Below are 16327 nucleotides of genomic sequence, written 5' to 3'. Positions count from 1 at the left end.
AGCAATAGCTAATCACAAAAAAAGACTATCCAAAGATTGTATGAGTAAACTATACACCACCTATGTATACTTACTCCTTTTTTTTATTTGTGTTGAATCCAAAATAATTTTATTATTACGTATCTGTATCTGATAGAGAAGTTAGGTACAAAGGTTTTGCAGAGCCAGTGTCATAATGTACTTAGAAACACCGTTTTATTTAGATTCGATATTATGATTGATTGAAATCAATAAAGATTGTCTGTGAGTTTATAAATGACGTGTGTGTATACACAGTTTCTAATTCTGAAGACAAGCTGTACGTACACTGGGGTGTATACGTAACAAGAAAATGTATATGAATTTTTGTCATAATTGACATAAAAATGTTATGAGATGACAGTTTGTTTAGACAAATATTAAGTAGTGAATATAATCATTGAGATATTTATTAAAATATTTAATTAACTTGATGGATTAATGTTATGATTATTAAATTGAAAAAATTGATGGAATGTTTATTAAATTCTGTTTTTTTTTTTTGTTTGTTTAATTTTTAGATGACACTTTGCAACGTGACCGTAGTAAGGCAAGTCATTCCACACAACGCAACAATAAAAACGATAAGGACAATACAAAACATGATAGCAAATCCGATGGGTTATTGACAGGTAAATGTCAAAAACACAAATCGGTTAAAAATGTTCAAAAACATCATCAAAAAAATAATCATAAATTACATAATTTGGAAAATAATCAAAATCAAAACAGTAATAATTATCAAAAGAAATCAACTGCAACAACAAGAGCAAATGACAAGGAATTTGATAAATTATTAACAACAAAATTAAATGGAATCAGGGATATGGACTTTGCCAGCAATGGCGAATATTTTGCTTCAGGAACAGAAGGTATGTCATATTTTTTTTTTGCAACTTAGTATTTTTCAATTTTTTAAAAACATTTTTAAAGAGTTTTTTTTTAATTTTGCCAGAATAGGAAGCTATTTTGAAAATATGTAGATGGAAAAAATTAAATGATGTTCACCAATTTAAAGAATTTTGCATTCATAGTTTCCCAAATAAAATCAATCATTGAGATATCAGTCATTTAAAAAAACAATATGTCTCTGTTTAATTTAATTTAAAAACTGTCAACAATTTCAAGTAGAATTTCTAAAGAAATCAAAGTCTATTTTATGCATTACGTTAAATGAATTTTGATAAGATTAGTAGAAAAATTTCAAATAATTTCAATGATTTCATTTCAATTAAAATCATAACAAATCACTTCACATTAAGTGGTCAGTTTCTGAAATAGAAAGACTATTAAAGAAAAAAATAAAACCTTATCCTTGGAAATCTTTCATTTTGTTTCCGGCGGAATTAATTCTTTTCGTGATTATGTACATCGAAAAATATAATAGAAGTATAAAATTTTACACAGAGAAAAAGAAAAGAACCTAATGGGCAGCCTTGCATGGCTTTATGTAAGAAATAAACAAATTCAGTACGGCCTCAGGAAAATCTTTCTTTTTACCCCAGTCAACTTGAACAAAACAAAAGTTAAAATTTCACAAATAACTAGTTGACTTGTCTTGCCCTCTCTTTAAAAAAAAAAATGTTATTAATATAAAACTTCTATAGTCTTTGGATTCTTTGAAATAGGCTTATAATTGATTTTGCATCATTTGCAAACAATTTTAGGGGAATATTTAAAAGTTCCACCCTAATTTACATATAAATGTAATCACTGTTTCTTGGAATTCTTAACAAAATTCATAATCTTAAGGTGTCTTTACTTTTCAAGGACTCTGACTAATTTAAAATTTGATGATTTAATTTTTTTTTTAACAAAACAAAACCACTCTCACTAGATGACAAACTTATATGAATCTTGACGTCTCACTTGTTGTTTATTTTACCAAAAAATCTACTACACACACCCACGTCATATATCAACAAAATTTACGATGAAATATTTAAGAAGTCTGAACCTGAGTCATTCTGATCTCAAATATTTATGACGAAGCACAGAATTCGTCATCACAAAATGTGAGCTAATACAAATTTTAAGCTCACTGCAGATTGTTCTGCAAGTCCACGTGCATTAGCAAACTTAAACCTCCAATCCAAGGTCTTAAAAAATGTGCATGACAAATAAAATATCATAAAAACTTTCCCAAATACTAAAATTCCTTAAAAGGTGAGAAAAGATTCATAAGTATCACAAAAGAAAAGAAGAAAAAAAAATGACTCAACATCATATAACTTTTATAATTCATCTTGATGTGAAATGTCTGGGGGCTTGAGATTTTTTTTAAAATATTTTACCATCGCATTAAGGTCAAATTGTGGAAATATGTACACAAACAAAAAAAAAACAATTTTATGCAGAGAAAGTCATCATAAACTAACTTACATGTACCAAAAAGTCGCTGTACTCCAGATATTTCCTGACCTAACATACACTCTACACCTTATAACAGGTGCAGTAGTTTTTGTATATCTGCAGTAAAATAAATTAAACAAAACAAAAAATCTAAACCAGTTTGAATTGTAGAACTCGGTTATAATGTTTTTTTCTCTAAAGGTCGCCTGAAGTATTGTTTTTTTTTTTTTTTTTTTGCTCATATTCTCGTAGTGAGAACTAGAGAAGGAGGTAATCATGATAATGATAGAAATTCTATATAATACAGCATAAGATTCTATTGAAAAAGTCTCAGACTGAGGCTAAACTATACAACAAAAAAAATACAAAAAATAATCTTATATCGTGGTTGTGGTTTGATAATAACTCGAGACATTATTTTATCGTCATAATAAATATAGTAAAAAGCTTGTTTACTATAAATACGACTATACTTACTGGCTGTTTGACTAGCTTTTTTTGTAGACACTTCCTAGTTGTTGTAGGCATTATTAACATAATTATGTGAGAAGTGAGGGTTTATTTATATATATTTTTGTTCATAGCATGTCTAAGTTGTTCGTTTAGACTTTTCCAGCTGGTTGAAAATTTTCCGCATCTGGTGATAAATGGTATTGGCGAATTGAATTGCATGTATAACACTTGTATACCAACAATATAATAAAATCAAGGAAAAAACACTCAACACTTTTGCTGATAAAAGTTAGAATATTGATCGATTTTTGAATTCTAATCCCCAGTAGAAAACAATGTTTCATGGAAAATCAAAAACCACGTCAGGAGTAGAATGGGAGAGTGTAAAAACGGGTAAAACCGGTCATTTCACTAAAATTATTATAAATATCACTCAAGTTTCCAAAACCCAACAAAACAAGATTTCAAAACAGACTTTGAGTTCACTTAGATTAACTTAAAATATTTAAATTTAACTTAAAATGTTAGCCAAAACAAAAATTTGCGGTTTTCGACAAAGAAAAAAAAACATAATTTATTACCAATTGACCGTTTTTAACCCAGTTTTACCCTATTTTCAACTCTCGAATGCATTATAACCATATTGTGAAGCTTATTGCATTCATATATAACTAAATAAATATTAGTTATTCTGACGTAGTCATTTGGTTTTAAAGTTCAGATGATTCATGCAAAAGCCGCAAGAGTTTTTCCTTCTCCACAAACTATATAGACCCCCATATGCGCTCTATAAATGGAGTTTACGTAAAGTTTAAATAAAAAAAAATGTAAAATACAAAACAATGAAAAAAAAAAACAATGTTCATTCTTTGGTATTTTATTTTTTTTTTTTTGTATTTGTGTATTTTCCATGAACTACACTCGTTTATATTTTTTCCAAGTTGGAATGAGTCAGTATTTTTATATATCTATAACCCATCGTTGATTTTGTTGAGGTAGTTTTTGGATTTGTTTTCGTTTTGTATTATTTTTTTTTTATGTAGTTTTGCATGTGATTCCATATGGAGTAAGCAAACTAATGTTACTCTGTTTGTTGTTTCTGTTTTTGGATGCAATGCATTGCGTCGAAAAACCCCAGCAAGGCTATTGAACTGAAACTGAAGTGAGTTTTCTTTTTAATATTTCATGGGTAAATGAGATATATATATTTGAATTTTTGTCATAAAAATAGCAAATAGATTATGTTTTACAACATGGAGGCTATATAGAAATATTTTGGGAAGAGTTTATATTGAAAAAGAAACAACATATTGAATCCGAAAATAAATCAGAAATTAGGGGTTATTTTGCAAAGTTGACGAGAAAAAAAAATTTTTCGGTATTTTAATTTCACGATGAACATAATTATGTCTCCAGACTTTCACATCAACTCATTGGTCAAAAAATAAAGAAAGTTTTCAATGTTAATAGTATTCCATGAAGGTTTCCTTTTGGTTTAAAATCCTTCTAGTTGTAGTAGTAAAAGGGTGTGTTCTGGTTTAATGACAAGTCGTGCCTTTAAAATCACAGATCTCACTCTCTCCGCTAAAATCAAAGTCCACTACGTTAAAATCATTGGTTTTCTTGGTAAGATCACGAATGAAAATGACGGGTTTTTGAATAAAATAATGTTTTTGATCAAATGATCAAGTGAACAGAGAGATTAGTTAAAATGCTCTTAAAGATTTTACTGTTTTAACAATCAAAACTGCTCTCCGTTTTGTTTTACTTCGCTGCTCTTTTTTAAAAAATGTTCCCGGCTCTTTAAAATTTCATTGTTTTTTCTGAGCGATAAAAACAGCAAATATGTAGACGTAAAGAGAAGTTTACCACGAAACAGAGAAATTTACCACGAAACAGAGAAGTTTAATTTGAAATATCACTGTTTCAGTGCAGGAGTTCTTTCTAACCTATTGAAAAATTCGAAAATGGTCACCTTCTTTTTATTTTAATTTTATATTCCTTAATTTTCAATCATATATCACATCAGGAAAAAATTAAAGAGTAATTTGCGATGTAACCTGCTATTTAAAGAGTGATTAAATAGCAGCTATTAATACTTGCTCTTTTTATATCCTGCTCAATGCTTTCACCCCTAATCACAATTTGCCCGTGTTGCTTTAATTCTTTTGAGGATGCAGTCCTGATTACCAGTAATGTACAAAAATGTAAATGATTAATTCCAGTCACTACATGACTGTGCTTTCAAAGATAAAATATTGCAAAAATTTTCTTTAGATCAAAAAACATGCAGATAAGAAGTTTTTTTTCGATATGACAGATGTCATTTTTAAGGGGAACGAACTGTCAGAATGTATAGCTTCTGATAATATAGCAATCAATTACTTCGTGCGTTTGATTTTAATTGCTACGTGAGGGCAAAAAAGAAAACAAAAACCTTAAAATATTGAGATACTAGCTATTTCAACTAAAAAACGTTCTAAAAATTCTAAGTTGCTGATGTAATAAAAATAAATTTGCAAAAATTTAAACATTTTAATCTTTTTAATTTTGTCACAAAAAAATTAAATCCTTCAAAAAAAATTAGTATTAATATTGAATTTCGAAATTTTGAACAGTTTAAATGTACATTCACCTATCGGCCATTCCTCTTAAAATACATATATATAAAAAAAAAACCAAAACAATAATCAAATGGGGTTACTGGCATCAAATCAACTGTCATACCACAGTATAAAAGAAACAAAACAAAAAAAAATAAAATAACAAAACACAAAAAAAAATAAAAACGTAATCATTGCCGACACCCAACTCTCTTGGCAATGTGTTATATACAATAATCACAATGACACACTTTGATTTGTTAATTAATAAGTCGTAGGTAGGTATATATGATTTTTAGTTAATATAGTAGGTATATTTTTTGAGTATGTTTGCTGGACAGGTTTTTTTTTTTTGTTAAATCTCAACAAATGACATCATACGGATTCTTCCCCAACATTAGTTGTGTGTAAGTTTTAATATTCAATTTTCGCAGCCCTGGCCATACTATACTCACTTGTAATTGCGTTGTTCGTGCGAAAATGTTTAAACCAAAAAAAAACTTAATTTTAATTAAATTAATTCAGAAAAGCCTATCTGTCTGTGTCACCTCATTCATGTTTTCTGTACAAAAAACAATCAAATCATAAGAACTTAAAAGCCACCTTGAATAAAGCCACCTATGGGCCGAATAAACAGGGTGTTTTTTCTTGAGGTTTAATAGTTGTCATTCCTGATGTTCTAAACAAAAAATCTGAACTTAAACTCAGAGTTATTGAAAACTTTGATTAATCGATTGACAAAAAGACCAGGTTGGCTTCTAGTTAAGTTGGTTAGATTATAACGACTTTGTTAAATAAAATCACTAAACATCCATTTTTCAACTTTAAGATTCTAAATCTTTGAGCTTTAAAGAATATTCAATGCCAATTAATAAATCAAAAATAATTTTTTTACTCAATCAAGCCCAGAAAATTTGTATCTTCCTCCACAGAAAAAAAAAAACAAAACACCCTGTAAAGAAAAATTAACTTTTAGCACATGGTGATTTTTTTGTCGGTAGACTCTCTTTATGTCTACTTGGCTTGATAAAAAATAAAAAATTGCAAACCAAAAAAAAAAATAAAAATTCTCAAGGTTTTAGTAGTTAATATCACACACATTACGTGCATAAGTAGGTAAATATAGACACGTTTTTGCGATGAGATTTATTTATAGACTTAAAATTCTCAACCCTCCTCCTCTCAATCTCCTGTTGCTTCTGTTGCTCCAGTGTGTCTATGATGATTACATTTGTACGAGACTCTGACTGAGATTGTCTCAATGATTTGATTGTACCTACGTTTTTTTTTTTATATCTCTATGAAAAATTTTTTATTTTTTGTTTAATGCTAAAAAATGACTTGAGGTTGTTCTCTACCATTTTTTTTTCCATTGCCATAGTATAGTTAGAGTCTATTGGCACTAATTGGTCAAGTGACTTCGAAATTTAAAATAAAAAAAATAAAACGAGGAATCAACAATGAAATGTTAATTGTTATGTGTCTTATCATTGACATAAGAATTCTGACAGAATTCTGATGAAGATAGAGTAAACCCTTGCAAAATTTCTATTGAAAAGTGTTTCTCAACATCATTGAAATGACACCTACACTCCTCTATAAGCTTCAAAAAGTTATATTTTTTAAAAATTTGTTTAAATTTGCAATGCAGGCAATTGGTAATTTGTTATGGGAACTATCGAATAAAAACTATCGATAGTTGTAAAATATTCATTCATTCGATAGTTTTAAATCATTCATTCATTAATTTAGTTAATATTAATTTTATTAATATTTTCATTGGAATAGTTTTTTCATTCGAAAGTTTTTTCATTCGAATAGTTTAGTTACTATTTTCAATCGAATAGTTTTTTATACGATAGCTTTTGCATTCCAATAGTTTTGTATACGATAGCTTTCTCATTAAAATGGTTTTTTTGTTTTAAATTGATAGTATGTTCTTTTTAACATTTATTCTTATTCGATAGTTTTTTAATTCGAATAGATTTTTTTGTACGATAGTTTTTTCATTCAAATAGTTTAGTTACTATTTTCATTTGAATAGTTTTTCATTCGATAGTTTTTTATTCGATAGTTTTTTCATTCAAAAAGTTTAGTTACTATTTTCATTCGAATAGTTTAGTTACTATTTTCTTTCCAATAGTTTTTTTATAGGTACCTACTATAGTTTTCTCATTAAAATAGTTTTTTTTTATTTGATAGTATTTTTATTTGAACATTATTCTTATTCGATAGTTTATTCGATAGTTTTTATTCGAATGAATAAATGAATGAATGAATTATTCGATAGTTCAAATCATTCAGTTACTAACTATCGAAAGTTCAAAACATTCGATAGTTCCCATCACTATTGGTAATGCAGTTATCTCATTGGATCCAATAACCTTAATTTTTTCTGAAAGTTACTTATTTTAACAGCAAATCACTGCTAAATTAGCTTCTAGCTGGAGTTGGTACTAAAGATTTTACCGTACAATAAATTTACTAAGTTACTGTAGTTATTTTTAACTGATTTTAGTCATTCAGTCAATTGGTAATGCAGTTATTTTAGTCTTAGTTAAAAGCTTAACTTCTAAGTTATTAGTTTCTACTGAAGATTAATACTTTAGTTCCCAAATCATTGAAGTTTTTAACATCCTTAACCGGCATTCTTGTTGATGTTTGGACTCAAAGCTCATAATTTCAAATCGATAATGCTTTAATAAAAACAACAATTCAATATGCAAATTTGTTCAAGACATAAGTTTTAAAATGACCTGAAAGTTTCCAAATTCAGCTCTGATGGTAGTGACCGTTCTGCCATAGAAGTGACATATTTTGTTAAAGAATATTCCACAATTGTCTTCCACTAAAACGGATAAAAAGCATTATTCAGCGCTTTATTCAGCAACATTAGATACATATTTGACTTCTTTGTAATTTTTCAGAAAAGAATATGCCACAATTGCCTTGCACTGCACTTGATAATGAGCACTATTCAGTGTGTTATTCAACACCATTAAACATATTCCTGATTTACCTGGAATAAAAAAAGATGAGCTGAATTGCACTGGATTTGATATGTGAGAGTTTCAGACACTTTTAAGGTCCAAATTGAAAGTTCTAATTTATCTCAACTTCATTCTCTTCTATAGTAACATAATTTCTATATATTTAAGGAAATGCAAAATGGCCATCACGAACTAATATCATTTCTGTTTGCCATAAACATAAACAGTTTCTTTGTCATTGTTAGTAAATATCATATTTATCTGCCAAGTTCAAAAATGCTCTTTCAGATTCTTCTTACCATGAAGTTTGTATAACACGATATACAGAAATAAAACCACTTAAGCCGCAAAAAAAATAAAGAAACTGTATCGCATTGAAGAACTACAACTATATCGTGATAGTTCTCTTTCCTCAACACCTCTATACCGTTCGTTTTATGTTACCAACTTCCGTTAAAATTCTATCATCGGTATAGTTAAGTTGGAAACACAATTATTATAGCAAAGCAAAAAAAAAAAAGCAATCCGTCTCTATATTGCATTTCTGTTAAAATTTCTATAGGTTGTGTGTAGCGTAGCTGTACTATAAAAAAAAAAAAAAACTATACCTAATATCCGATGAAATTTATTTCAATTCAAGTAGTGTAATGGAAATTATATCGCATAGTGAAACGCAAATAAATACATACATAAATGAAATATAAAAATAAAAAAAATAAAAACTAAAACAAAAACATCGAGCGGAATCACGCGCAGACTAACAACACAACGGTCAAAGCCTATGTAGCTCTATACCTACCTACTTTTTTTTTTTTTTGTTTTTATTCCTTTTTGGTTTTTGTATTTTATTAACCAAACGAATGCGCTTTTGTTATTTGTTGTTTTTTTTTTTATTTTAATAAAAAGTCAAAAGACTTTTGGCCAGTTGTACCATTACCAACATACATAGTAGTGCGGTATTACTATAAGTTTGTTGGGCTGAATGCTGAATGGATCTTGTTCTGCTGTTGTGTCGTTTGGAATTGTTTTGGCTGGCTTACTTAGCGGTAGAAGTGAAATTTCATGCCCTAGTAAATTTATTGTATTATGTTCGCAAACGAGCAAAAGCACATACTGAAAGGTAGGGTATACTACTTTTTTTTTTTTTTTTTGATTTTTTTTTTATTTCTTTTTTCAAACAATTGCGAGTGTGGTTTTATGCAAATTTAAGAAGAAAACACAATTTTTATGCAAATATTTTTATTCTTTATACGGACTAGGCCAATTTATTTAATACGCATCCCAGTTCGCTGGGTTAAGGAACTTCTTAAAGCATTTATTTGTTATTCCAATGATCTGGGGAAATCTTCCTCACTATTATGGCAAGAGGGTGTCTATCTTACGAAACTTAACATAAGAAGTTGGAACTTTGTTACCGAGGATTGAGAATTATTAACATTCAGATAACTTATTATTTTTGTTAATATTTTCGTGCTAAGTCACTCCAAAAGTTTAGCATTGATTTCAGGGAGCCCAAACTCGGGGAAAGGTTTTGCAAGAAGCACATTAAAATCGGTACCAATTTTCTTTCAAAATGGGTACGCTGCTATGAAAAACGTACATTTCAATAGTATCTCCTCAGTTAAGCTAGGCTAAACTCGAATGTGTTATGTCAATTCTGATTTGACTTTCCATTAAAACTAACTTAAAAAAAGTGCTGGTGCTTTTTATTGAAAACCAGATCAATTAGTTCTAGATCAGCTCTTTCTTATCCTACGAGTTAACCACGAGTTAACACCTGCGAGATGTTTTTAGTTTTTTAGCCAAACTTAGTCCTAGAGTTAAAACCTCAAATACTTTTAATTCGCCAGGTGAATAAATTAAGGAATGTATTTGACAGAAGTCAAGAGACAGTGGTTTAAAGAGAGGCATTACTTAAATCACATATTTACTTTGTAACCACCACCAAAATATACTACAAAATCGCTTCCTAATGTTTGGTAAGAAAATGTCGCCTCCATTTAATTGCTTCTTTTTTTTAAACTGAAAGTGACCTAAGTTCATCCTGAAAAAAATAAAAACTGCCAAAAAGTTTACTTTGAGTTGATTTTGTTTGTTGCTTTAATAAATAACCCCAAGCTAACTCAGTGATAACTCTGCTCTGAAAAAAACATTATATTAATGTTTAAATGCAGCAACAAAGAAGGGGTTATTCGATGCCATTTCTTCCCTTAATTTTATATACCCAATGAAATATATCATACAAAAATAGAATTTTTATTTGTTATATGCCATTGTTTTTATTGCACTTCCATAATTCTGAATACATAATAAGCCACGTAATAAACGTCAAAATGACATCAAAAATGTCAAAATAATTGTTTTTAATTATTTTATTTTGACATTTCCACATATGTATTTAATCCCCATCCAAAAATATATAGCATTCAACTTGAATTTATTTTTTTCTGTCTGGAAAAAGAAATAATATTATTTATTGTTTTTATCATCAGCTAACAAATATTGCAAAGCAATTTTTTTTTTATTTTTTGTAGATATAATAATTATATTATTGCCAAATTGCATGCATTATCTTTCTGTTAGCAAAAAAAAAAAATATGATAAAAAATAATCTTTTATTTTTGAACCATCATAAAAAGTCATTGACTTTTTTGTCTCCATAACCTTACCCCTAAAAAAAGTCTTTGTATGATAGGTGGTTAACATAAAGTGCGCCATCCCATATAGACATGACACACAATAATAAATTCTATCATAAACACTTTTTTCTATACTTACCACAAGACATTGAACTTGGATATATTCTTTTGTGTCGCGTCTCATGATTTAGATTTAATTCTTTGTAAATTTATTTTTTTTTTGTTTTATTTTTAAATTTCTGACAAAAAGTACACAATAATAAAATTATTCTACTGACACAGAAAATTAGAAGAAGAATATAAAAAAAAATATTGGCATGATTCCATCCATAATCTTACATAGTAATCGAACTTATCTTATCTTTGACAGAAGAAATGATGAAAAAAAGACTTGTTCGTTTAATTGTTTTGTTCTAAATCATAAATATTCTAAGATAATCAAAAATATGTAGTTCTTAAGCTTAAAACACAATGATTCATTCAAAAAAAAAAAAAAAAACAAAAACTATATCTGACAGGAAATACATACTCTTGCTAAACGTCAAAAATATACTAATAACATCATTTATTAACGTAAAACCCAATTCATTGGAGATCTATCGCGATATAGAGAATTCCCATTAAATATAATGATGATTAGGCATTCTGGCATGGCTATGGTATACTCGCGACTCGCGACGCGATATACCAACTTTTTTTTTTCAAGATATGAGTAATGCACTGGCTATATCTATAGGTGGGTACTTTCGTGTTAAAAATGAAAAGCTTACTGTGTTGTTTTATTTTAAGCATTTCTCAGACATCGCCGTTTCCAGTTTTTATTACTAATAACGACCGACACCGTAGCAGTGCATGATAAGAAACTCGCGCTATAGGAGTGTATTGGGAGTGTATTGGGAGACTTTGAAAAAGTAAACAAAAGTCAAGTGACTTTTATTTTGCCATATAAGTGAATCAACCGGTGAATCTGTAGCCATTTGTCCCGCGATTTTTGTCAAGTAGTGATTGTTCAATGTTCAATTTAATTCAAACAAAAATTAATAAGAAGAATAATTATTCAAAACGGTTAAGAAAAGTTTTAAGAGATATAAAAACATTATCAATAAAATAATAATAAATAAAATGGGGTTTTACGGAGTAATTTTAATGTTAAAGGGTATGTTTGTTTACATAATACATAATTACCCAAACTATAGTGCTTCTAAAATGTTTTAAAGAAGTGTTTTTTTTTTTTTCTTAATTCAAAATATGAGTTTGTTTGTTTCTGGATTGCTAAACAATATTTAAAAATACCTTTTTTGTTTACTGTTTCTGAATATTATTGCTGCGCCCACATCCACTTTATTTAAGTTTGCTTATGAATTTGTGTTTTTTTATTTAATTTTTTATGAGAAAAACAAAATGTTTGCATTTTAAAAAACAAATATTTTAAGGCGCAGTTGTTCTTCTACTCGTGATAAGATCTTCTTATTTGTTTTGAAAAGATCATTTATGCTAGTGTTGTAGTGCATTTTAAAATTTGTTTCAAAAGATCTGTTTGAGGAAAGAGTTTTTTTCTTCAAAAACTCTGTGTTGTGTGAGTGTTTTTCTTGATTTGTTGCCCTTGGCTTATTGAATAATAATACATACTTTATTCCTGAGATAATTTGGTGTTATTGTTTTGGTTAATCTCTCGCGGAAATTTTAAGTTCTTTCATCTCGCAGAGATTCTAAAGTGTACATACGTAATAATTCAAGGTTTTCACATCATTAAGAGATTACTGAATGAATAAAAAAGATGATGCAAGAGTGAATATTAAAATTTTAATTTAAGTTTTTGTTTAATCAAAGAAAATATTTGTGAGATTTTTTAAATTCTTCTTCTTGGGAGAGTTTTGTAATTATGAAACATGTTTGTTTTTTTTTTTTTCATTTTTATAAAAATCGATTAAGTTATTTCGATAGAAAAATATTTATGTTACCACCTTAAAGCTTAATTTTAATTTCAATAAGTGTTCAAGGATGAAGTGGATTCGATTGCTTTGATGAGTAAGTCTGAGGTGATGACATTTTAACGTCCAGAGGGCTCTGCTGACAACCAAATTTAGTTCTTACAAAAAAATCGGGTTTTTTTGTGTTTTACCGAAATAATTGTGCAATGACATTTGCATGTCGTGAATTTGGTTTGATTTGAGTGAAATTGCACGAAAATAAACTTCATTTGATTTATTAAGTGACGTTTCAGAGAAAGTCGAATAAGTGGCACATGAGTAAATGATATCGGAAATAGAAATGACACTTTAATGAAAGAATGGACACTACCTTGCCAGCCCTTAACTAAAGTGTTGTTGGGCCTTTAATATTCACTTTTTACTTGTGTTAGATGACTTGTTCGATGACTAAAATACAGAATCGTTGATCATGTTTTGGTATAACAATGGTGGCCTGTTCGTTTTCCGTATGTGTTATGCTTTTGAGATTCATATTGAAAATTTTGCCATCTCAGTGACTTTAATAACCGATTGAAGCATGTTCTTTGGTTGTAAAATTTTTTATGAATGACAAACTTTGGCTCGACAAATTCTACTTTAACATGTCACAAATGTCAAACTTGAATTGACATTTGCCGCCATTTATACAAATTATATATCTTGTTTTATTTTTCGATGGAAAAATAAAACAATAAACATAAAACGGTTTTTGTGTCACCCCGTAGTAGGTGCAATATTTATATTCAACGTTATTCACGTGTTGAATGGGTGTGTCCAGTGAACATTAATAAAGCTACGATTAGACTTTCTGACGTCAAATTTGCTTTATATATGTAATTATATCAGTTCTATGAAATGTTACTTTGGAGTCATACATTCTAATTATATGTTTAGTTTGTTTTGAGAATATTTTGGATGACGTTTGATTATTTAGAACTAAATGCAACAAGTGAAAATATCTATTGCAACGGGTTTGACACATAATTCACGTTTTTTAATTCAATTAATTATATAAAATTCTTTGTCTACATTTTTTATTCTGTTAATGATATGTTTAATTATAGGAAAGTTTCTACAAATATCTTGATGTACCTATAGCTTAAGTATAAGAAATGTAGTTTCTAAATGTCACACCCGAAACACATTTTTTTGCAAATATTGTGACAAAACAAGACAGTTTTTAATAAATATATCTAATACAAAGTTATTGTATTAACTGAATAGTAGATACAATATTAAGGATCGAAAACTTGGATTCGTGTCACACCCGTTACAATAAACCACTCTACTCTAACTTCCAATTTGTGTCTTTATTTGAAAAATTGCTATAACCTATAAAGACAAATATTTGAACATAAATAAAAAGTTATATTGGAGACATGAAGTCTGGAATTGACACGCGTAAATGCAAACATATAGCTCAGTAAACAATATTCGAGGTTTTGTCTTTGAAAAATTTTATGTTGTCAACGGAAGTTGTCAAAATTCTCCGATGCAAATTCTGTGTTTGCCCAATAATCAATTCGAAACTAAAAAAAAAAAAACAGACAAAATAAATATGACCTTATAAAAAAATAATAAAAAAAGAAAAATAAACTCCAAGTACGTAAGCAAAATTCCTTAAAATTCGATCATTCACACTATTTATTTAAAACATTCAATATCGTAGGTAGAGAGGATATACATAAAAGAATTAACTTGAATCAGATGTTTTATTAGATTTATATCTTTCTTTTTTTTTTTGAAATACAGAACTTGATTTCTTGTATTTTGTATTGATTTAATTTTTATACTCAGATTAGTTGGGGTATGTTCAATTGAAAAATAACCTCTGTCAGAGTATATTGCCACTTAAATCGTGCCAAATAAAAATTAGCACTTGAATACAACAAAAAAGGAAGATCTTATCTGATAGATAAAAAAAATAAAAAATAAAATAAGAAACATCTTCTTCATCTATCTACATAACAGAAATATCTATCTAATGAACAATTAAATTGAAAAATAATACTTTGAATGTGCACATTGCATTTTTATTTTTTGTTGAATTGAATTTATTTCATTTTCACGATCGATTAGCTAAAAAAAAAAACGAAAACACGCTTAACTTTTTTTTTGTTTTTTTTTTTCGCTGATCTGTAGTAAAATTTCTGGCATTGTGAAGGTCAATACTGTTATGACACATTAGAACTTAGTTGATTATTGAATGAACCTTGAGTACTGATTGATTTTTTTTTAGTTAGTTTTTTTTTTGTTTTGTTTTTCTTTTATGGTGATCGATGCTTCAATTGTTATTTGAATAATTTAAATTGATGATTTTTTTATATGTTTTGATTTATTACTCGATCAGATGTGAGAAATTTGACACCACCTTGCGATCTTCAAACCTTAAATGTCAAATGGTTAGTTGATTTTGATTTGACTTTTTAACCCAATACTAACTTCAGACAGTCCTATCAAATTATTTGACAGATCCCAAACAGTCACATGTGGCATTAAAGTTTTATCATATTGTAATGTTTTATTCCGGGTTCACAATAAAACTTATTTCGTTTATTTTAACTTCCACTTATCTTTCCGTTCAAATAAGAACACACTTTATTTCAAATCAATTTACTTTTATTATTCGCTCAAACAAACACACTTTTCAATCACTTTATTTACTACTAACAATTTCCAACACTTTATTTCACTTTGTACTGTACTCTTTCACATTCAAGATTAAACTGTATCCGGTCGGTGTCCACGCTGCCCTTTTATACCTGAAATTCGGAATTCGAGAATGTCTTCGAAGGTTCTCGTCTTTGCTTCTCGAAGCTTCCTTTCCAAGAGGGGGCGCTTCATACTTCCAGTCCAGTGGGATATTTTGGGATATTCAGCAGTCGAGGGAATTTCTTTGGATGCGTTCAGAGGGTAGTTTCTTAATTACTAAAGGTCCGTTCACATTTCTACCTTTACTGTAGCAGGTAGTGTGTTCAGACTTTTATCTTAAAAGTAGTTCGGTAATTCATCGTTACATTGCCCCCCTCTTAGGATTGTTCGTCCCGAACAACTCCATTGCTTCTTTCACCATTATAACGATGTAAACGGTCACAATGAACTACCTTTAATTTGCCTCTTACCCCTCTCTGTATACGGTAAACCACGTCGTTGATTCTGGTTGTTACTGTGTAAGGGCCTTCCCAGTTTTGTTGTAGCTTCGGTGATAGTCCCTTTTGTCGGTGGGGATTGTAAAACCACACAAGTTCTCCTTCTTGAAACCCTGTTGCTGTCGCTCGCGCGTCATATCTTGTTTTCATCCT

General features: G+C 28.8%; 1 protein-coding gene across 2 annotated transcripts in view; it reads left to right on the top strand.

The window, feature by feature from the left end:
- LOC129911117 (putative RNA exonuclease pqe-1) overlaps nucleotides 1-16327 on the top strand; it is a 73276-nt gene that overhangs the window by 44080 nt on the left and 12869 nt on the right. For both annotated transcript variants that reach the window (XM_055988791.1, XM_055988792.1), the window contains exon 2: nucleotides 540-890. In XM_055988791.1, the coding sequence (XP_055844766.1) occupies nucleotides 540-890 (351 nt within the window). The remainder of the gene's footprint in view (nucleotides 1-539; nucleotides 891-16327) is intronic.

Source organism: Episyrphus balteatus, chromosome 2, assembly GCF_945859705.1.
Source record: "Episyrphus balteatus chromosome 2, idEpiBalt1.1, whole genome shotgun sequence".
Lineage (NCBI taxonomy): Eukaryota > Metazoa > Arthropoda > Insecta > Diptera > Syrphidae > Episyrphus > Episyrphus balteatus.
Note: the sequence above shows the minus strand (reverse complement) of the source record. Positions and strands in the feature narration are given on the sequence as shown.